Source organism: Rhinatrema bivittatum, chromosome 11 (assembly GCF_901001135.1).
Source record: "Rhinatrema bivittatum chromosome 11, aRhiBiv1.1, whole genome shotgun sequence".
Classification (NCBI taxonomy): Eukaryota; Metazoa; Chordata; class Amphibia; order Gymnophiona; family Rhinatrematidae; genus Rhinatrema; species Rhinatrema bivittatum.
The window spans coordinates 87,311,596-87,334,164 of NC_042625.1; the positions used below are offsets into that span (position 1 = coordinate 87,311,596).

At 45.2% G+C, this 22,569-nt stretch overlaps 1 protein-coding gene across 1 annotated transcript; it reads left to right on the forward strand.

The window, feature by feature from the left end:
• Positions 1-17,655: 17,655 nt before the first annotated feature.
• IFI6 (interferon alpha inducible protein 6) lies at positions 17,656-22,250 on the forward strand. Its single transcript, XM_029571888.1, has 3 exons — positions 17,656-17,708; positions 20,766-20,927; positions 21,806-22,250. Exons 1-3 carry the CDS (start codon positions 17,657-17,659, stop codon positions 21,907-21,909), a joined length of 318 nt encoding a protein of 105 aa, XP_029427748.1. The 5' UTR covers position 17,656; the 3' UTR covers positions 21,910-22,250.
• The last annotated feature ends 319 nt before the right edge of the window (positions 22,251-22,569 follow it).

The window sequence follows — 22,569 nt, forward strand, 5'->3', positions numbered from 1 at the left end:
AAAGCATAAACAGGCCACACTGGAAACATAGACAAAGCAGAGGTATACAGACAGGCTAGGCTGCTAGGAGACCTAGACCCACAGGCAAGAAGGACCTCCGGGACACCCAAGGGCCACAGCAAGGCCCAAACAGGTCAGGACAGGAGTACAGGAACAGGGCAAGGTGTACACAAATACAGGAAAAGAACCAATGGTAAGACAGCATAAATACAAGACAAGCAAAACAGCCAAGGAGGGCTACTTTGATGCCTAGACAGGAACTAGGGAAATGAACAAACAGGGACAAGACGGGTCCAGACAAGAAGGCCTAAACAGGCCCCATGGAAACAAGACAAAGCAAGAAGGCCTCTAAGACCACATGAAAAGAAGGCAAGGTAAGAGGTTCCCAAAGACTACCCAGTAACAAGACCAAGCACAAGGTTAGCCAAAGCAAGAAACCAAAATGACTCAATGACGAGGCACCAAAGAAACTATGAGGGAGGTTTATATAGGGGAGTCCTTGTTGCATCTCGCAGCCTTCAAGACAGCAGCTAGAGCAGGACAGAGTGAGAGACTGACAGCAGCTAAAGTCTTACAGTAACGGGCAGCGAGCACAGGAGCTTATGAGCCAGGGCCCACTTATAAGCAACCACCTGCGCCTCACCATGGACTTCCTTCTCGCGCTTTAAGAACACGGAGATGAGGGGAGGTACGAGCATGAAAGATGGAGCTGGAGCCCAGGGGCAGCTATGCTGCTCGACCTGTCTGTGTAGGGGCGGGTATAGGGGAAAAATGTTGTTTTCTGTTTCATTTCATTACCTGTTTCTTTCTGAGCCTTTGGTTTTTCCTCATCTTGTTTCTCTCTCTCTTTTTTTTGTCGTTTAGTGCGAGTTACATGGGCAGTGGCACCAGGAGCCACCACACTGATCAGAGGGGCAGAAAGTCCCGATTAAGAACCCCCCCCCCCCCCCCGGCATTCCCAAGGCCCCCTCTGCCCCTTCCTTAGCAAAGAAATCTCCAACATTAAGTCCCTGTTCCCTTCTGCCCCAGACCCAAGAAGGAAAGACTGGGACCCCCTCCTATCCCTAAATCAATGGCCTTATTTATTCATTTCTTTATTTAAATGGTTAATTTTCCACCTCTCACAAATTCATTCAGATTACAAAAGTACATTCGTAATGATATCAAAATGACACAAACAAACCAAGAACATAAAACAGAGGTGAGAACAGCTCTTCAGCCAAACACTTGACGCCGGAATAAATGGGCCTTCAGTCTCTTTGGGCCTAGCTCAGTTTATATTCCTCAAGCTCCTGAAGTTCCAAGGGTTAAGGCATTCTGGTACCCTGGGGGCAGGAGCAACTGGAGATTGCTCCTATCCCCAGGAGGGGACAGAAGATGTTTTATTTAGGAAAAAAGTAGTGCAGGGATCTGGGGCTGAAAGTGGGAGGGGGTGGGGGAGTGGCTTTGGATATTTCTTGTTGGGGGGGGGGGGGGTCTGGGCTTCAGAGCGTGGGGGTTTCTTAGCACAGCAGTGGCATTGGGAGCCTGTGTTCCCAGCATCACCATCTGTTTAGCACACAGTACAGTAAATAACAAAAACGACAGCAGTGACATTTTGTTGGTATTTTTTTTGGATGGAAACCAACACAAAATGAAAATATAAATGTCATCAGTACATAAGAAATGCCATACTGGATCAAACCAAGGGTCTATCCAGCCCAGCATCCTGTCTCCAACAGTGGCCAATCTAAGTCATAAATACTTGGCAAGTAAATAAACATTAAATAGATCCCATGCTACTAATGCCAGCAACAACAGTGGCTATTCCATATCGATTAATAGCAGTTTATGGACTTCTACTCCAGATACTTATCCAAATGTTTTTTAAACCTAGCTACACTAACTTCCCTAACCACATCCTCTGGTTACAAATTCCAGAGCTTAATTATGCATTGAGTGAAAAAGATTTTTCTCTGATTTGTTTTAAATGTGCTACTTGCTAACATCATGGAGTGCCCCCTAGTCCTTGTATTATGCAAAAGAGTAAACAACCATTTCACATTTACCCGTTCGCATCCTTTAATGATTTTGTAGACCTCTATCCAGGGCCGGTGCTACTTTTTTGCTGCCCTGAGCAAACAATTATTGTTCTGTCCCCCACCCCCACCCCCACCACCATACTTCATTCATTCTCTGTCTTGGGCCTGCCAAAAATGCCCACCTCCTTCCAACAACCTAAACTTTAAAAACTGTCCTCCTTTACCCTCTGGATCTTCCTTCCCTCTCCTGGAACCCATTGCTGGTGCAAGAATATTAGTTATCCTAGGCAAAGCTTATACACCTGCACCCCGTGCTCTCGCCATGTCCACGGTTAAAAATGATGCATTTATAATAGATTTTACATGAAAAAGAATATTCAAAGTACAGTCTTCTGAGGTAAAAGAAAATATATCATAAGTATTTGCCTGCACTTCTTTGGTGCAAACCAGAAAATCCTACAAAAAAAGACAGTTGGAACCATATGGAATTAAGGCTACTGCAATACCTGTTAGGTGTGGGTTTGACCCTCAGAAAGCTATGAGTAAATTACAATTACAATATAATAAACCTCCCACACCAAAACAGCACTAACTGCCAGCACTTTAAAAAAAAGTAACAACCCTACACCAAGCCCTAAAACACCAATACACCTCCTATTAGGGAAATAGAAGAAACCAAGCTGCTATAGATTCCTACACGCTAGCAGAAAACCCCTCCTCAATCACACTTGCAGAACTCAGGCAGACCCTCACCAAATACAGGAAAAATAAATCATAAAGTATAAATAGAAACAAGCAGGCAAAAACTGAATAGAAAAACCACAAGTCAGACTCTATGCAGTGCAACAATGGAAAAACAGAAACCATCACCAATCCTCAGACATTAAACAATAAAATCAAGAAATATAATACATTAATCATAATAGTATAAACATACTAATAAAAATAATATTTCAAAAAAGCTGGTGAATGGAAGATCCAATAAGTAAAAGCTCATAAACAAATTGTTTTAAATTTCTCAAACACCAATGAAATATTTCAAAACAGCAGACACATCAAACAGCATCCAAAAATTAAAACTAATTAGGATAAAATAATTAATGTGAACCGGAGTGATATGTATTGTATACAGGAACTTCCGGTATATAAAAACCAAATATAAACAAATAAATAAATAATACTGTCCATACCTGGAAACTTTTGATTTCTAATCACTCTGAGATGTTGTGGATTAGTGAGAGACAGGATGTATAAACTGTCTCCTCTCTCTTTCTCTCATAGATATTTATCTATACATGCACATACATACATATGTTCTCTCCCTCATACACGCATATGTTCCCTCTTACATACACATGATTCCTCTCTCACAAACATTCTCACTCACACACGTTCCCTCTTATATGCATAAACACACACAAGATCTCTCTCTTTCTCACATATACATGCTCAGACACACACATGCTCACAAACGCACATATGCTCAGACACACACGAAGAGAACACCTTATGCTTCAATATTTCAACTTTTCTTGATATAAACTGAAGACTTTACTGCTCAAAAAGAACTTACTACGATTTAGACCTATTATTCCATCATCCCTAGAGCTTGCATCTATCTCAGTGATCCTTCTCTCACACACACCCAATGCTCTCTCTTTCACACACATGCCTCCTCTCACATGCACATGCACAGACACCCACACACACTCCACTTCCTCTCAGACACACACACACACACATACATGCTCGGACATCCACACTCACTCTGCTTATGCTCAGACACACACACACACACACACACACATATGCTCAGACATACTCAAGCTTAGCCACATACAGGTTTCCTCCTGCTCAGACATACACCAAGTCACCAAGGCCTCTCCCAGCAGCTCTGGCCCCCCACTTCATCCACGGGGCAGTTTGGGAGCTGCCTGGTGGCTTTTCGTTCCTTCTAGCCACCCAGCATGTGGTCCTGCAGCTCCTCATCTTGGTCTCGTGGCTCTGTAACTTTTCACCCTGCGGTAGGTTGGGAACCGCCGCACAGCCCTAGGGATCCTCTTCTTCACAGCACAGCGCTACAGCTCCTCCTCTTCCTCACCGCAAGGTCCTCTGCCGCCTCTACACACTCACTGTGTGGCGGGTTGGGAACCGCCCGCAGCCCTGCAACTCCCTCCTCTTCGCTGTGGCAGCCTGCGACTCTTCCTGTTCTTTGCGGCACGGCAGTGACAGCAGCTCACTCAACTTAGTTGTGGCCCTAAGGCCACTACCGCCTCCAGGCTACCGCCCTGTGCAAGTGTATGGCTTGCACAGTGGGTTGCACCAGCCCTGCCTCTATCATATCCCCCCTCAATCGTCTCTTCTCCAAACTGAACAGCCCTAACCTCTTTAGCCTTACCTCATAAGGGAGTGGTTCCATGCCATCCCCTTTATCATTTTGGTTGTCCTTCTCTGTACCTTCTCCAGTGTAACTATATCTTTTTTGAGTTGCAACGACCAGAACTACACACAATATTCAAGGTGCGCTCTAAAAATTGAGCGATACAGATGCATTAAGACATCCTCCATTTTATTTGCCATTCCCTTCCTAATAATTCCTAACATTCTGTTTGCATTTTTGACCGCCACAGCACACTGAGCTGACAATTTCAATGTATTGTCCACTATGACACCCAGATCTTTTTCCTGGTTGGTAACCCCTAACATGAAACATAACATCGTGTAAATACAGCATGTGTTATTTTTACCTATATGCATCACCTTGCACTTGTCCATATTATATTTCAGCTGCCATATGGATACCCAATCTTCCAGTCTGGCAAGGTCCTCGTGCAATTTATCACAATCAGCTTGTGATTTAACTACTCTGAATAATTTTGTGTCATCTGCAAATTTGATCACTTCACTCGTCGTACCTCTTTCCAGATCATTTATAAATATATTAAAAAGCACTGGTCAAGTACAGATCCCTGAGGCACTCCACTGTTTATCTTTTTCCTCTATGAAAACAGACCTGTTAATCCTACTCTCTCTTTCCTCTCTTTTAAACAGTTTGCAATCCACAAAAGGTAATCTCATCCTATCCCATGACTTTTTAGTTTCCTTAGAAGCCTCTGATAATGGACTTTGTCAAACGCCTTCTGAAAATCCAAATACACCACATCTACTGGCTCACCTTTATCCACATACTTATTCAACCCTTCAAAAAACTGTAGCAGATTTGTGAATCAAGACGTCCTTTGGGTAAATCCATGCTGGCTGAGTCCCATTAGATCATATCTATCTATATCTTCTGTGATTTTATTCTTTACAATAGTTTCCACCAGTAGCATTGCTGCACTCTGCCATGCAGCACATCTCGGTTTGATTCCCCAGCCCTGTTACTGTCCTTTGGGTCACCTGGAGTTGGGGATACTGCAGAGACAGTATTTACAGGTCCTGACAGAGGGAAGAGACCGTGAAATCTATTGGCACATGCAGACTGCTTCTGGAGGAACCTGCAATCTGGGGACCCTGTGTTATGGTTATTGGTGTTTGGGTGGATCCTTGGACACTGTGGCAGCTGACCACGCCCACGGGGGGCAGTCCCGTGAGGGACCACAGTGTCAGGTTAAACTCCGGACAGACAAACACAGATTTGAATCTTTTATTAAACAGTATTTGGAACCACCAGAGGTGGCAGTAGTGAGTAGTGGTTGTAGAGCCCGGCTGGGCGCGTCTCTCCCAGAATGCTGAAAGCGGATCCTCTGGAAGCAGTGCTGTAGTGGAAAGAGACTGAGAGTTATGAGTGCACAATAGAATTAGCATTCAGAGTCCCAAGTAGAATAGGAGAGCTCTGAGACAGGGAGAGCAGGCCCTCGAGGAGCGAGTACCTGATCCCTTAGAGCAGAGAGACTCAGTAGCGTTGTACTCACTAGCAGCAGCAGAAATTCCACTAGATGAGAGGTCTGGCACTGAAGCGGAGGGCAGGCCCTCGAGGAGCGAGTACCTGATTCCGGCAAAGCAGTACTGTAGAGAGAGAGGTGTTACTGTACTCACAGATGATGACTGTAGTTAGTTCTTCCAAGTAGAAGGTAGAAGTAGTAGGCAGCGACACAGGGAACATGGGCCCTCAAGGAGCGAGTACCGGTTTCCTGATAGCACCTGAAAGAAGCAGAGAGGCCCCCGAGGAGCGGGTACCCTGTTAGTGACTCTGAAGGGTAGTAAGAGTTCCAGTTAGAGCTGGAGTGGCAGAGTAGCTTAGGAATGGAGAGCGAATCCCATCTGTAAGAGTCCTGAAGAGTTCCAGTTGCTAAATCAATGAGCTAGCAAATGATGTAGGCAGATATACCCTGGAATCGTGACGTCAGAACAGGGGGACGCCCCTGAGGTTCGCGCCAACGTGGAAATAAAGATGAGGGCGGCATGTGTGCGCCGCGCCCTAGAGGTACCTTGAAGGTGAATGGCGGGAGGTAGCACCAAAGCCGGTCCGGGGACACCGGAGAGGGCGGCAAGCAGACGCCGCGGCGGCCAACAGTCCAAGGTGAACGGGAGGAGCCGCAAGTAGAGAGAGGTAGGTGGGGCGAAGCCGTCGTAGACCGACAGACGCAACACCCTGGCAGAGAACTGTCGTACCAATGCCAAGGACTGAGAGAAGGAGGTGGGAATAGAGGGGGAACCCCCCTCCCAGGTGGTTGTGAATGTGGGCTCATGGTGCTATGGCACCAGTACAAGCTGTTCTGCAGACTGAGTGGACCATATGGGTTTCTGTCTGCTGTTAAATGCTACGATGCTGTATTATGAATGTTCTGGAAGGACACTGCCAGAGTGGAGCAATGTAAAGGAGTAGAATGTAATGGGTGGGGGGGGGGGGGGGGTGAGAGATTGATATGCAAGGACCAAGAGAGACCGTGATCTGATAATAGTGTCCCGTGATCTGTGTGACAAAGCAGTGACTAGGGTCAGAGAGATGCCGGGTTGTATATAGAGAGAAGGTGATACTGCCCCTATACAGGTTACTGGTGGAGGCCTCACTTGGAGTGTTCAGTTTTGGGGCCATATCGAAAAAAAGATAGAGATAGGATAGAAATGGCCCAGAAAAAGACAACCAGAATGGTATGGAGTCTGCACAGAAAGACACACGAGATGATATTTATTTATTATTTATTTATTTATTTATTTATTTAAAAGCACTTATTACACGCCCTTCCTACATTCAGAGTGGGGTACAAAAATGAACAAATAGAAGTTCAGGGTGGAGTACAATATAAAACATAGACAGCCATTGGAAAAATGGGAAGGGCAATACAAAAATCTTAAGGGGGGGGAAGAAAGGTAAGCATCAAGGCATGAGATTGGTTGAGTTAGAAGCCAGAGGGGAGGGGATGGAAGACTTGGTAACATCAGCTGAAGGGGATGAGTTCAGGGTATTCAATTGTCATCTACGTTGGGGGAGGGGATGCTCTCTTGAAGAGTAAGGTTTTTAGGGCTTTTTTTTGGAAGAAAGATCTTTCTCTGAGACATCTTATTGTCTTTGGTAGGTTATTCCACAGTAGTGGTCCGGCAGAGAAGAGTGCACGTTCCCTGGTTTCCTCAAGATGGGTGAGCTTTGTAGGCAGAAAGACTGGTAGCATCTGGTTAGACGAACTGAGCTGTCAGGAGGCGCATGCATTTTTATTGTTGAGGAGAGCCATGGGGAATTTTAGTTATGTATCGCAGAGTGAATGATCATTGCAAGTTTATATTGTATTTGGTAGGATGTGGGGAGCCAGTGGGGGTTTGAGAGATATGATCGCGCATGGGAGTGCTGGTAAGGAGTCTTGCTGAAGAGTTTGGTATGATTTGTAGTGAGCGAGTGAGCATATAGAGGTAGGCTTGTCAGGAGGGAGTTACAGTAATCAATTCCTGAGAATAGACGGGATTGAAGGACTGCTCTGAAATCCACATGTTCGAGTTAAGGGCTTGACATGACGTAGCAGGCGTAGTTTATAGGAGGAGTTGGTAATATATCATATATGGCTGTGCATGGAGAGAGAGAGGTCAATAGGGACTCCCAAGTGTTATTGTTTGTAAGGTTTTGGGTGGACCCTTGGACACTGTGGCAGATGACCACGCCCACGGGGGGAAGTCCCGTGAGGGGCCACAGGTCAGGCTTAGCTTTAGGACACACAACACAGAATTATCTTTTATTAAATAGAATTGAGAAGCTACCAGAGGTGGCGGTAGTGAGTAGAGATGAAGCCCGGCTGGGCTTGTAGTCCCTCAGGACACTGGAACAGCGATCCCTCAATAGCTGTGCTGTAGTGGAGAGAAACTGAGATAGTGAGTACAGTGGAGCATACACAGGGTTCTGAGATAGAACCTCGTTGGTAGATTACTCACACAGCGGTTTCTCCCGGAAGGTAACACAGAAGCTGGAGTAAAGGCAGGCCCTCGAGGAGCGAGTACCTGGTTCCAGGGAACAGCTCTGAGAGAATATAGATGGTAACTCACTGATGGTGTAGGCAGTGGTTTCTTCCAAGCAGAAGTGAGCTCAGGCAGTGAGTCCGGAAACATGGGCCCTCGAGGAGCGAGTACCAATTCCAGACAGCGGCCTGAAAGAAAAGAGAGAGGCCCCTGAGGAGTGGATACCCTGATAGAGTAAGTTCAATTAAGGAGAGGCAGAGTAGCTAGGTATGGAGAGCGAATCCCATCCGTAAGGAGTCCCTTCACCTTGCTGACTCATTTAGCTAGCAAACAGAGTAGGCTTTTGTATCCGGGATGCGTGACATCATCACAGGGGGACGCCCCTGAGGTTCGCGCCAAAGAAGGAATAAGAAGCAGGGCCGCGCGGCGCGCCCTATGGCAGCTGAACAACATGGCGGGATGCAGCGCCCAAGCTGGACCAGGGACGCCGGAGAGGACGGCAGGCAGACGCCGTGGTAGCCAGACGTCCATCAACTGCAGAAGGAGTCACCAAAGAGGTAAGGAGGGCGGAGTGGAGACGTCGGGCAGCGACAGTCGTAACACCAAGTTTTGTACGCTTTGGGAGTTGGAGATAGAATGTGAATAAAAAGTGATATGATTGGGGGGTGTTGATGATTGGATGATGTGATAACATGATGATTTCTGTTTTAGATGTGTTGAGAGCTAATTTATTACTGTGTAGCCATTTCAGGATCATTGTAAGGCAATTGTTAAGGAAAACTTCAGTCAGTGCCCATGTTTCCTTGAGAAGTAAAAAGAATTGGATATCATCCGCATAGATTTTATAGTGTACTCCAAGGTCATTGAGGGTGTGGCATAGTGGGGTTAGATAAAGGTTAAACAGTGCAGCAAAGAGAGCAAATTCTTGGTGCACTCCAGAGCTGAAAGGTGTCAAAGAGGAGGTAAGGGATTCAATTTGGACTTGTGTCCTATTGTTAAGGTAAGACGAGAACCAGGCCAGCACAGAACCAGTGATCTTGAAGGAGCGAAGTCTTGAAAGTAGGATGGCGTGGTTGACTGTGTCGAATGCGGCAGAGATGTTGAGTAGGCATAGGAAGAACGAGGAGCCATGGTCGAATCCGCGTCTCATTGTATCAAAGCTGGATAGAAGTAGCAATTCGGTACTGTGGTGTTTCCTGAGCGTGAACTGCTATTGATTAAGGATATGATCTGAATCAATGAAGTTGCAGAGTTGGTGGACAACTTCGGTTTCTAGTCCCTTGGCCATGAAAGATAGGGTGGATATTGGGCAATAATTGGATGTGATAGTTGGATCTGCAGTTGGTTTTTTAATTATGGGTCAGACTGTGGCTTATTTTAAGATATCAGGGATGATGCCATGTTGTAGTGATGAATTTATGAATTTAGTGACAAATGAAGCAATATCCAGTTTGATCAATTTGAGCAGGGATGTATGGCATGGGTTAAGGGGGTTGGACGAAGGTTTCAGGTTGTCAATGATCTTAGTGGTATCCTCAGTTGTGATGTCGTCGAAGCGGTGCCAGCTTGGGCCTTGAATATGCCCTGGAGGAGAGAACACATAGGGGAGATATAGTACAGGCTTTTTCATAACTGAAAGGTATGAATAATTTATTTATTTTATTTAGCATTTTTCTATACCGACTTTCCAATAACAAAATTATTGATCAATTCGGTTTACATTTTAAACAATAACAACAATGACAAGTAAATGTCTTACAATGAACAGGTCGAATTAACTTGGATTAAGATATAAGGGGGTAATAACATAATTAACATGAGCGGTGCCTAATATAGGCTAGAGGCTAGGTTTTAATGATATGTTCAATATTTAATAATGTTCAAGAATCAAACATTTTCCAGTGGCAATGAAGCTGTAGAATGAGGGATCATGATATAAAGTTCCAAGGGGTAGACTGGGGAATAATGTCAGGAAAAACTTTTTATAATAACAAATGTGTGTGGAGAACACTACTTTATCTACTTTGTGTCAAAAATTGAAAATGATAGTAGTTTTAAAAAGACCATCAAAGTTACTGGAAGAAGAAAATTGCCGGATACGTGGATGATAACATATAGGTGTTATCATCCTGGTTGTTCCCCTGATGAAGGACGTGTTCATCAGGCAACAATAAGTTAAGTAACTATGGGTAAAGTTAAGATACATGAAATTTAAGTCCAGGCAGACAGGACTGAGAGTGGCGGTGGATTGACATTGCAGTTTGTTAATGGCGATATATTCAAGAAATTCAGTGAATTTATTTTAAGAGACACATGTGGTGTACATTTTTCAGTTGTAAAAAGATTCTTCAATAACATTTTTGTGTGGAACTACAATTATTAAGATAAGGGTGGCTGGTGGACAGTTAATGATTATATCTCAATGACTAAAGGGTAACCGGGATGGTATTTAGTGTATATGTGAAACTACCACATCTATCATTTTCAGTTTTTGACGCAGTGTAGATAAAGTAGTGTTCTCCACATTTATTATAATCAGTGGGGTAAACACAGTTTTTTGTACTTGTGTTATAAAACATTAACCCTAAGAATGGAGATGTTTTGCATTTTTTGGAGGAAATACCTTTTGACAGAAAAAGTGGAATACTTACCCTCCTGGACGAGGTGGTGAAGATAAGAAAGGTAATGGAATTTGAAAGGGTGTGGGATTAACACAGAGGATCCCTGATAAAGAACCAAGGTAAACCGTGGAAACTTTGGTGTAATATTTCTGCATGAGGATAATCTCCCCTCAACACCTTGCTGGGAAGACTGGATGCACCAGTTTGGTCTTTACTATGTAACTATAAAAAGAAAAAACCAAACCTGACTGTCAATAGCTTTCTTCTGTGGTCTAGCCACGTAGCTGTTACTTCCACCTGAGAAACGAAACTTAACAGGAAAGTGAAACTGCTGCTCTCGTCCAGCCCCTCTCCCTCGCTCACAAAAAAGGCGGCGGAATCCTTCTGCTCCTGGAGCCGGATTGGAGTCCCTGCCCGCCCGCCCGCCTGCTCCCGCTAATACCAGGCTGCCCCCTAAACTGATTTACAATCTGCTACTCGCCTTTTCCTACTTTCTCTCTGGTTTGTACTTTTTTTTGTTTCTTCAATCATTTTATTTCTTGCCTCATTTTGCCCCTTTCTGTTGTGTGGTTGTTTTCATAGGTTCTGCTTTGGGTCTGGTGCTTTGCTTAGGGCAATAAAGACTTTTTTTTTTTTTTGGCTCCAAGGCAGATCCCTTGCAGGATTCTGGGGGGCTAGGAAGGCGAAAGTGAAGCGTGCAAGCTTGAAGTCTTTCTGCACTAGAAAGCTGTCCTCTGATTGTAACGTTTCCCCAGCAGGGACTCCCCGCCTCCCTCTGAAGAAGACGCATCATAATGTGGAGAAGACCGAAGTGCACCCTCTTTCTGCTCTTGCTTCTGTCTAATTTGGTGCTGGATGTCTGTAAATTTGTTTTTTTTTCAGATATCAATTGCAAACACATCCTTCCAAATCAATGTTTTTGAGCGATGAATAGTACTTAGGCTATCCACTGTTATTTCTTTATTTAGGCATTTTAAATACTGTGGTTCCAAACGTGGATCACAATGGTTGACAAGATCTGCACACATATTCATGGTCAGCTCTCACATACTGTGTGGTAGCATTCACCATCTAGTTCTCATTCATAATCATAAGTATTTTTGGAAATTACACAGTCTACTGTATATTCTAGTGCATTTTCATGATCGACCTAATAGGAATACAGGTACTAATTCTACTAACAATGTACATCACATCATTCATTATTATTGCTTGTTCTATTAATATTAATTTACATCACATTAATGCCCGCTCTATTGACATTATCTCTGGTGCTGATGTGGTTGTTATCAGATCATTGGCCTTTTACGTTAAGTCGTATGCTTTTCTGAAGAGCCATGTTTTCAGTTCACACTTGCAACTCTTGAGGGAAAGGAGCTTCCTTCCCATTGTACCTGTTGTATCCAGCGGCGGATTCCCGATGAAGACCGGCCCGGGGATTCGCCGCCCAGGCCGGCCCAGGAGATACCAAGTGGTCTGCCGAGCGCGGCTCTGTCACAGCCGCGCTCGGCAGACCACATGACTAGTGAGACCGGCCCACCGGGGGATGCCCAATCCCCCGATAGGCCAATTGCCCCTGGTTGTATCCCTGTATAAATGTTTCCCAGCACTACATACTCTCAGTAGTATACAGATAAAATGGTGCTTCACCCAACAGCTTTAAGTTCCCAGGAGTAAGAACAATAGAATATGCCATACTGGGTCAGACCAAGGGTCCATCAAGCCCAGCATCCTGTTTCCAACAGTGGCCAATCCAGGCCATAAGAACCTGGCAAGTACCCAAAAACTAAGTCTATTCCATGTTACCATTGCTAGTAATAGCAGTGGCTATTTTCTAAGTCAACTTAATTAATAGCAGGTAATGGACTTCTCCTCCAAGAACTTATCCAATCCTTTTTTAAACACAGCTACACTAACTGCACTAACCACATCCTCTGGCAACAAATTCCAGAGTTTAATTGTGCGTTGAGTAAAAAAGAACTTTCTCCGATTAGTTTTAAATGTGCCACATGCTAACTTCATGGAGTGCCCCCTCGTCTTTCTACTATCCGAAAGAGTAAATAAATGACTTGATCTGTGTATTGGGGCGAAGAGGTTCAGAATGAGGCATGAGAGAGTGATATCTGATCTGTGGCTCTGCAGGCCCTCTGACCTTTTCCTAATGCATCTTAGAATCAAATGGAGCTAATCCTTAACCTGTAAAAAAGCCAGCATTATTCACTGTCTCTTCTGTTGAGGCTTGGCTTGTTGCTCATGTGGCTTAGTGAGAGAAGAATATGGTTTGACTATAGGGCTACAGAGAGACATGTAGCAGTGCAGGGCACCTATATAGAAAGAGACACGCACAGAGAAGTGTACGGTGAGGCATATATTAAGATGCAATGGAGAGTAGGGATGTGCATTGATTTTTTGTTGTTGTTTCATTTTCATTTTGGGTCATTATCTGTTTGATTTCATTTTTAAAATGGTTTGGGAGATGTTTATTTCAGGTTTCCCTAATTTTGGACTTCGTGTGCAATAGGTTAAAAAGTGTCAATTGGGGAGCAGTTCGTTAGCTAGAGGTATCGTTTATATTCCCATTGGCTATCTTCTAAGGGGAACATTTTCAAAGGTGTGCGTGCTACCTGGCGGTTACACATGGACACCCAATTTTATAACATGTGCACACAAGGGGGTGCACACTTGTGCATTCTGTGCACGTCGATTCCCGCGGCCTTCCTCAGTTCCCTCCCAGTCTGCTCCAATTTCGGAGTGGACTGAGAGGGAACTTCCCTAGCTCCCCCCAAAACTTTATCTTACCTTTTGCACCTGCCTTGGGGCAGGCGCAGGTTGCGGGCGCCGGCACAGCAGCAAATGGCCGCTGTGCCGGGGGCCTCTACCACACCCTACCCCTCCCCTTTCCCGAAGCCCCGGGACTTACATGCGTGGCCAGGCCTTTGAAAATAGGCCCGGTGTGCGTAAGGCCACCTGCACGCATAAGCCTTTTAAAATCTGTTACTTGTTTGGGTTGCTAGTTACTTGTTTGGGTTGCCTTAGTTACTTGCTTGGGTTGCTAAGGTTGCAAGGTGGTGTCTGGGAGGGGGGGGGGGGGTGGCTAGTGCCTGGTAACAAGTGTAAACAACAAGTGATGTGATAATAGCATCAAGTTCTATTTATTTTATTTATTTATTTGCTTTTATATACCAAAATTCGTAGAAAACATCACATCTGTTTACAATGTAATAAAATATAAAACACAATTAAAAGACAGACAATCAGTTACATAGTTATTAAGAAAACATTAAAGTAAAATATACAATAAATATTTCTAAAAAGGTAAATACTAAAATCGAAAAAAAAACCCCTAAAACATCAGAAGCAGAAAGAGCTCTGCTTTCTATGAGTAGTATAAAATCATATATGACATGAAGTGGTGTTGAGGTTGCCATTGTTAGATTAAGCAAAGGCTTGCTGGAACAGCCAGGTTATTATTTTCTTTTTGAAGATTCGAGGGGTTGCTTCTAGTCTTAAGTCTTGTGGTAGAGAATTCCATAGGTGAGCACCTGCTAAAGGTAGAGCTCGCTGTCTAACAGTATTAAGATGTGCTAGTTTTGGAGAAGGTATTGATAAAGTTCTAGTCAGCAAAAGCATGTAATGCAAATGTATATTTTAGGAAAGGGACATGACATTTTGGGATATGCACACTTTGAATTCCCCTGATGTGAGTCTGTGTGTTTGGAGGGGGGGAGGGGCGGGTGACTGGTAAGAAGAGAAGTGACTTAGGTGAATTTACGGGATGACAGCTGTGAAAGAGACTAGTTGGGGTGGTGACTAGAGATATTCAACCTGGTGTGTGTGTGGGGGGTGACTTGTCACCCCAGTCTCTTCCCCTCTCACCAGTCCCACCCCATACACAACAGGCTGCCTCTTTCTCACCAATCACCACCCTAAGCAGTTTCTCTCCCCCCCCCCCCCATCATCCCATACAGTCACCCACATACACCAGGATGCCTTTCTCTCACCACTCACCAATCAGTCTCTCCCACCTGTCACACCATACAGTCACTCCAGTCACTCCCCCTCTCACCAGTCACCTCCAGACACACCAGACTGCCTCTCTCTCACCAGTCACCACCCCAACCAGTCTCTCTACTATCTGTCACCCCATATAGTTACCCCATTCACCCCCTCTCACCACTCCAGTCTCTCTCACACCTGTTACCTCATACAGTCATCCCAGTCACTCCCCCTCTCACTAGTTACTGCTCCCTCACCCAAACACACAGACATCAGAGGAATTAAAAGTAAGCATATCCTAAATGCCAGGTCCCCTTTCCTAAAACACAAAGGGATTGGAAAATTTTAAAATATGCATTTGCATTACATGCTTTTGCTTATTCTGACTAGAACTTGATGGTATTATTATATCACTTGTTTGTTTACATTTGTTACCAGGCTGTTACAGGTTCAGACCGTGCACACTGGTATCCTGCCCAGGGGCTCTGACCTGGGGGGCTAATCTTATATAAATACACACAATTACTGGGATTATACCTGGGGGCTTGAACCCAGAAGCTTATCCCCAACACAAAGAGTCACACACAAACTTTGATTCAGTACATCAGGCAAGGTTCCAGGTATTAAGGAAAGTGAGTTTATTTGAGCGATAAGAAGATTTATTTATTTATTTATTTATTTATTTTAAGTTTTTCTATACCGGCATTCGCGATAAATATCGCATCATGTCGGTTTACAATTAACAAGTAGATAGGGAACAAAAGGCAATAAATAACATTGATCTAAGTAATAATAATAATAAAATAATAGTAATAGTAGTAAAAAACGTTAAACAAGAGAAGGCTAAGGAATGCAGTTACAATAAAACAAGGGAGTAATATAACTTGGATCAGAGAAAAGAAGCAGGGGTTTAAATATATATAACATATATGCCAGTCAATGTGCTTATAGCGTTGAAGAATTGCCCTTATGAGGTAGGGATATTAATTACTATGATTAAGGCAAAGTCTGAGCGAATAGGTAATAATGGAATAGGTTTAGTTTAGTTCAGGAAAGGCTTTCGTGAAAGGATAGAACAAATACAATCAGATCATATAGAAAAAGTAATGGTAGATAATAATAATTGCTACATAGATATAAAAATCTTGCATTTCCAAAGGATCAGCCGTACCATCACGTCCAGGGCTTGCTGTCTCCTCTCTTTCTCGCTGTCTCCCCTTATACACTACAACACTATACACTTTACTTGTGAAAGCAATAGCATTCCCTCCCTCTGAATTCTTATCAGTTATCAGAAACAGCTATGCGGCCTTCATTCCCTCTTTCAGGCTTTAGTATAAGTTAATTGCTAGTTTTCTCATAATAGACTTAGTGGAATAACTAAATAAATATTCTTGCCTGTTCATAAACATTTCACAGTGCAAGACAATAAACAGGAGTTCAGTCAGAGGTTAGCCTGTGTCTGGGTGAAAACTCTGAATCCATACAGCCTATCCTCCTATATACATCCTCAGCAAAAAGTACCAAAAATGACTCCAACACAAGCACTGGCCACCCCACCACAAATATCACCTTGCAACCTTGGAAACACAAACAAATAACTAAGGAGACAGCCAATGGGAATGCAGAACCATACATTTAGCTAACGAACTGCTCCCCAATTGACACTTTTTAACTTATTGGTAACATTTCTAGTTAAAACTCCCTTTAGTGCGCACTAAGTCCATAAATAGGAAAACTATAGTTAGTGCACACTCATAGGACTTAGTGCGCACGAACTACATGTTAGTGCACACTAACACAAAATACTAATTTTTCCGAAATTTCATCTTTTTTTTTTTTGTTTCATGGCACTCCTGAAACAAGATGAAATAGACAATGTCGTTGCCATTGTCTATTTCATCAGAAACGAAAGCACATCCCTAATGAAGAGGTCCATTGGAGTGCTGGTGTTATATAGATCAGGAGTATAGGCGTGCAGAACTGTACAGTGAGCAGCAAGATATTCCACAGGAAATCTACCTTATAAATGGGCTCTGACCGATGGCCCGCAAATGCGCAGTAGAGAGCAGCTCTACCGCGCATGCGTGGGTGAGCACGTCGGTCAGAGCGGAGCGTGCCCGGAAAAAAAAAATGGCGCTGGGTCCTTAGGAGCAGGAGTGGCGGCGGCGAGGAGCAGGAGCGAGAGGAGCAGTAGCAGCAGCAGTGGCGGCGGCGACGCGCGCGCGAGGGAGGGAGGGACACCCCCCCCCCCCGGTCTGCCGGTTGTGGATGAGCTGAAAGGGGAGGGGATTGAGAGAGGGGGAGTGAGTGAGGGGAGGGGAGAGTGAGCTGAGGGGAGGGGGGGAGGGAGGAGAGAGTGAGCTGAGGGGAGGGGGAGGGGAGGGGGAAGGGGGGAGGGAGGGAGGAGAGAGTGAAGTGAGGGGAGGGGAGAGAGTGAGGTGAGGGGAGGGGAGGGGGGAGAGGGAGGGAGACTAGAGGGGGGAGGGGGAGTGGGAAGGAAATGGACCGAAATTTTTTTTTTAAATGTAGCCCGTTGTTACGGGCTTAACGGCTAGTACATGTATAATGGTTGCAAAATGAGCCATTGCTAAGCCCAGCCTCTCTGTGTCTGTCTGTGTAGTGGCGACGAGAATGAAGATTCCGTGGGATAGTGTGTCCCTCCCATATATTGCGGTAGGAGCAGGTACATCATTAATTATTTCCACGGTTCTGGAAGTGATGGATTTTAGGATTTTGCTGCCTACCCTAGGCACTGTTTATTTAACAGCATTTTAAAACTTACCCAAAGTGTATTCGAACAGAATAAAACAAGCAATACAGTAATAAAACTCATTCCCAAGAACCTATTGTGTCACAGGATCGTAAGCACTTAAACGCGTGACATCCTAAATTCACTATCTTTGTGACTGGTAATCCGGGGGGGGTATTGGGTGGGGGGATTATGGGCTGGGATAGATTCTTAGGGAATAGGACAAAGCTTGTATTAGAATGAGCTGGTCTGGTACTAATTATATTTTTACTGTTCTTGTTTTGAGAAGATGTGAGTAATACATTTTCCATAAACTCAGGCTTAGGTAGAAATATATTTACCTCCAGATAATAAGTCAAGTTTTTAACTTTTTTGCAAAATTAACAGATCAACTTCCTCTCTCAACATCAATGGAAGACTCTTCCACAAACTTGGTATAGCTGTTGGAAAAGATCTATTTTGTAAACACTGTCGCCCTCCTCCTGCTTCTCTCCCACTGCCCATACAAGGGACAACGGAGCATAAAGGTCCAAGGCAGTGCCTTCTTTACTCTGTTCTGTTTGCTTCAGAATCACTTCCTCTCCTCCTGTCTCTGAATGACAGGAGAGGGTCTGGATTAGGTAGCAAAGTGGGGTCTTCTCACACCCGCACCCCTTCTGTTCCTTCCACAGGCCATGAGTGGAAGAGTTGCAATAAGAGGAGAGCAGTTTTTCCTCGCTCTGTCCCTTCCAGCCTCCCCTCCTCCCCTCCTCCCCTCCTTTTCTTTGCAATGGGAGGGGAGGGGCTGTGTTCTGCTGAGTGAGATTCAGCACAGCTGGGAAGGAGCAGAACTTCAGCTGGCCAGCTGCCTCCCAGATGTTTGCCACCCTAGGCACAGGCTTAGTGTGACTATTGGCAATCCAGGCCAGCTTGTCTGGTGCCACTTCTTTCTTCTGACATCTTACAGAGATCTCAAGCAACCTCCTGAGCTTTGTGACTTTCAGGAGTGAAAGTGGGGTCATTCTGATTATTTATATTTGCAGAACATAAGATTAAATAAATAAATGTAAGAGACAGATGCCATCAGTCATGTGGCAGGGAATGTCTGAAACGTAATGTAATAATTGTTTACCAATTCTGCTTGAAGGCAGTTTGTTACATTTAGTTATTCATTTTGTACCAGAGTCCAGGCCAAGAACCTGCGTCAAGGCTTTTGTTGGATAGGCACTGTATAAATGCAAAAAATACAGTTTTCCACAATCCCTCTAAAGCATTCTGGTGGGATTGGCATGCTTTTGAGTGCTGTGCCCTTACATCTAAAAGTTTTTCAGCTGCATGAAATGGTTGGATAGTAGATACCGGGAAATACTCAGCTTGTGCTGTAAGAAAGGTGTTAGGGCTGGCCAAGATGTCCCCTGCATGATATTTTTGCAGCCTTTCCTATTTTGCCAAATTGAGGTAAAAAGTGAAATCCCACCATTTTGACTGGTTTTACCTAGCACATTGTGATTCTGGTTAACGTCACTCGGCCCCCTCCTCCTCCCTCTGTGGTGACTAGATTGCCTGTCATGGTCCAAAATGAAATCCTGAATCTTGAAAAATGTTATTTTGTGGTTCATCATTAAATTGCTGACATCCCTAGCATACATGATCGCAGTTAGAATGGTAATCAATTTCTCTTTAAAATATAATTTATGTTTCAAATTCCCATCTAAAGCTATGACCATGAAGGCAAGGCTGGATTTAAGATTATGGTGCTCATAGGCAGGAGCAGGAGATTTTGCCCTTAGAACTCAGAGTCCCAGTTTTTGAGCACCTTCAGAATTTGGCAGTGTAGACATGCCTATGCCTAATCCAGCCCTGCATGAAGGGACTGATGTGGTCAGGTACTAGAGTTACCTGCTTGCAGGTAGACTCCATGGCCAGCTTGCTATCAGGTCTATCCAGTACCGAGCAGTAGGAAGAGCTGCGTTAGTGCCCGGTGCACCCGCGGTTACCGCCCGCACAGTGCAGCTCTTCCTACCGCTCGATCCTGAACACTAATTTTATGTAAATGTAAACCGCGTCTAAGAAGCGTCCGTGAAGCCTTAGGCCCGCGCAAACCCATTTTACTGGATAGAGCGCCTATACAGTATCCTGGGTGCGCGGGCCTAACGCTTCACGCCACGCTGGTATCTGTCATTTCAATGTCATTTGAAATGACAGATACCAGGAAGTCGGGACTGCCAATCCCCCCTCCCCTCCTCCCGAAGCAGGGCGCGAAAGCAGCCTTGCTCCGGGAGGAGGGAAGCGGCGAAGCAAAAAAAAAAAAAAGCGAAAAACCAAAACCAAAAGCAAAAAGTAAGTCGCTTCGCTTCTTCCCTCCTCCCGGAGCAAGGCTGCTTTTCGCGCCCTGCTCCGGGAGGAGGGGAGAAGCGGCGAAGCAACTTACTTTTTGCATCCCCGATCTCCTGCCTCCCGCTGCGCGACTTACTTTTTTTGCAGCCATCCGGTCCATCTGAAGACGGTATCTTCCCCTCCCCGGGGAAGATGGATGCCAGCACGGGGGAAAGCGGCCCCTGTGCATTCAATTGGCTGCTGAAGACATGACGTCACATGCCGTGACGCCAAACGTCACCCATGATCGCGGCTGGGGCAGGTGAGCGGGGGCTGGGGGAAAGCTTGCCACCTACCCTTACCCCTGCCTCTACCGCAGGGGTCAGGGTAGGCGGTAAGTTTGCAGGTTAAAAGTGCGACAAAACAGCAGGGAAAGATAGCGATAGTCGGGGCGCGGGTTACGGGATGCTAGGGAATAGCTAATTCGCTCGTTTGCATGCAATATCCATGCCGCGTGCAGAAGGGGTTGGCCGGGGATTTTAGGACGCGGTAGGAGTAGGTTAAAGTGGATTCGGGATCGCAGGAAGGGATAACGCGGCCGGAAAGTGAGTAAAACGCGGCTTAGGAGCAGGGTAAACGCGGCCGCACTTTACAGGATAGACCTATATGTAATGCACAAAATCTCCTTTCCTTCAGGCGCCACTGCATTCGGGTTTCCTGCTCTGTTGACGTATCTAGGGTTCACCAGTTCGGGTATAACAGCTGGCACTTTTGCTGCTTGGCTGATGAAGATGTCGGCCATTTATAATGGAGGTGCTGTGCCTGCTGGCGGGCTTGTGGCCATTTTGCAGAGCCTGGGTAAGCTGAGTCATTGCTTTTTACCTTTTTAATGTAAGCGTGAGCCACAAACAGAAATCAGTGTTCCCTGGCAACTTTGGTTCTGCCAGGATGTCAAGAAACCTCTGTCACTATTGTTCTCATGCAACACCAACCACATAGCTTGCTGTATAATTACCTTGAGAAAAGAGAGACTTTATATGTAGTTACAATCACCTGATTTCTCAAAAACATACAACGCTATTCAAGCTAACTTATGCTGGGGTGGACAGAAGACCAGCAGTAGCCAGACAGTAATGGCGCCAGCCTCCAGTAACAGTCCAGGGCTATAGGGTTATCACAGATCCAGGCTGGGAAAAGCAAACAGAGACCTGATTTTGTCTCATTGTACACAGGAACTTACAGTCTTGGTTTCCTTTGGAAGAGCTGACCTGCATGCCCATAGATGCACTGCAGTGTATCAGAGAAGGCTTAGCTCATCTCCATAACCTGCAGATATTTGCTAATCTCCTAAAGACTGGCTCCTTGCTCAGGCAGTAGCACTGTGGCCTGGAGGATGCGGGTGCTCCTATCTGTCAGAGTATGTCAGGTCTGGGCAGACCTTAAAGGTGGTGCACCCAAGCCCACGGAGGGAAGGGGACTGGCGGTGGCTACTGCTGCTGCTGTGGTGGCCCCATGCTGGCCAATGAGTGGTGCTGAGTGCGCACCTGTGAGGATGCCCCCGGAACCACGAGGCCCTAAGATATTGGGAAGGGGGAGGAAAGATGGTAGGACTAAAAGATAGAAAATGTAAAAAGAATAAAACGAGCTCATGACCTGCCTATGTCACCGCTCATCTCCATTTCTGACTGTTCTGTTTTCCTCCCCTATATTTCGTTTGCTCTCCATTTTCTGCCTAGGAGCAACACTGACCACCAAAGGTCTGGCTATTGGAGGCGGCACAGCAGGCTACCTGTTCTACCAAACGTCCAGCTGTGACAAGAAAGGAAAGTCGACAAACTAGAAGGAACCTTTCTGATCAAGGAGGGGCCATGGGCTGAGAGCTTGTTTTCTGCCCTAAGCCGGATTGCTTTGTAGAGTCATAAATAGGGGATGGAGCGGGAGGGCAGGTGATGCTGGTGCTTTTCATGAGTGGGGTGGGGGTCACTGGATGGTTGAATAACAATGGGGTGCATCACATGAGTTTGGGGGCTGTTACTTTCTCCCACTGCTCAATCAGAACTGCATCTTATGTAATCAGCAGAATAATTGTATTTTATTTGGGTGCAGGGAATGATTTTGAAGTCTTTTTCTTTTCTTCACTTATTGATTGCTGCTGAATAAAATGGTTGTAAATGGTCTGGACACTGCCTGCTCCCTGTGCATTGCAGAACCACTGTATCTGCCTGTGCCTCCCCTCAGTCACTGGTGCACATCACTATCTCCCCCTACCTCAGGTTACTGAATTGTTATTCAAGGGGTGTCTTCCATCTGCAAGAGTTGGTGGGGTGAGACCAGGCCATGCACCCTGGCGATGGCTGCCTACACGCTCCTGATCTATTCTGTTTGGCCTCTGTTGGAAACAGGATGCTGGGCTTGATGGACCCTTGGTCTGACCCAGCATGGCAATTTCTTATGTTCTTATGTACAGTGTGGCTGGGCCATTGTTTGGCTGAAGGGTGCT

Excerpts from the sequence above, each read along its gene's own strand:
- IFI6 (XM_029571888.1), top strand. The coding sequence starts at position 17,657 with ATGAAGATTCCGTGGGATAGTGTGTCCCTCCCATATATTGCGGTAGGA. Across the intron at positions 17,709-20,765 it reads ATATATTGCGGTAGGAGCAG|GCGCCACTGCATTCGGGTTT; the intron begins GTACATCATTAA and ends CCTTTCCTTCAG. Across the intron at positions 20,928-21,805 it reads GGCCATTTTGCAGAGCCTGG|GAGCAACACTGACCACCAAA; the intron begins GTAAGCTGAGTC and ends TTTTCTGCCTAG.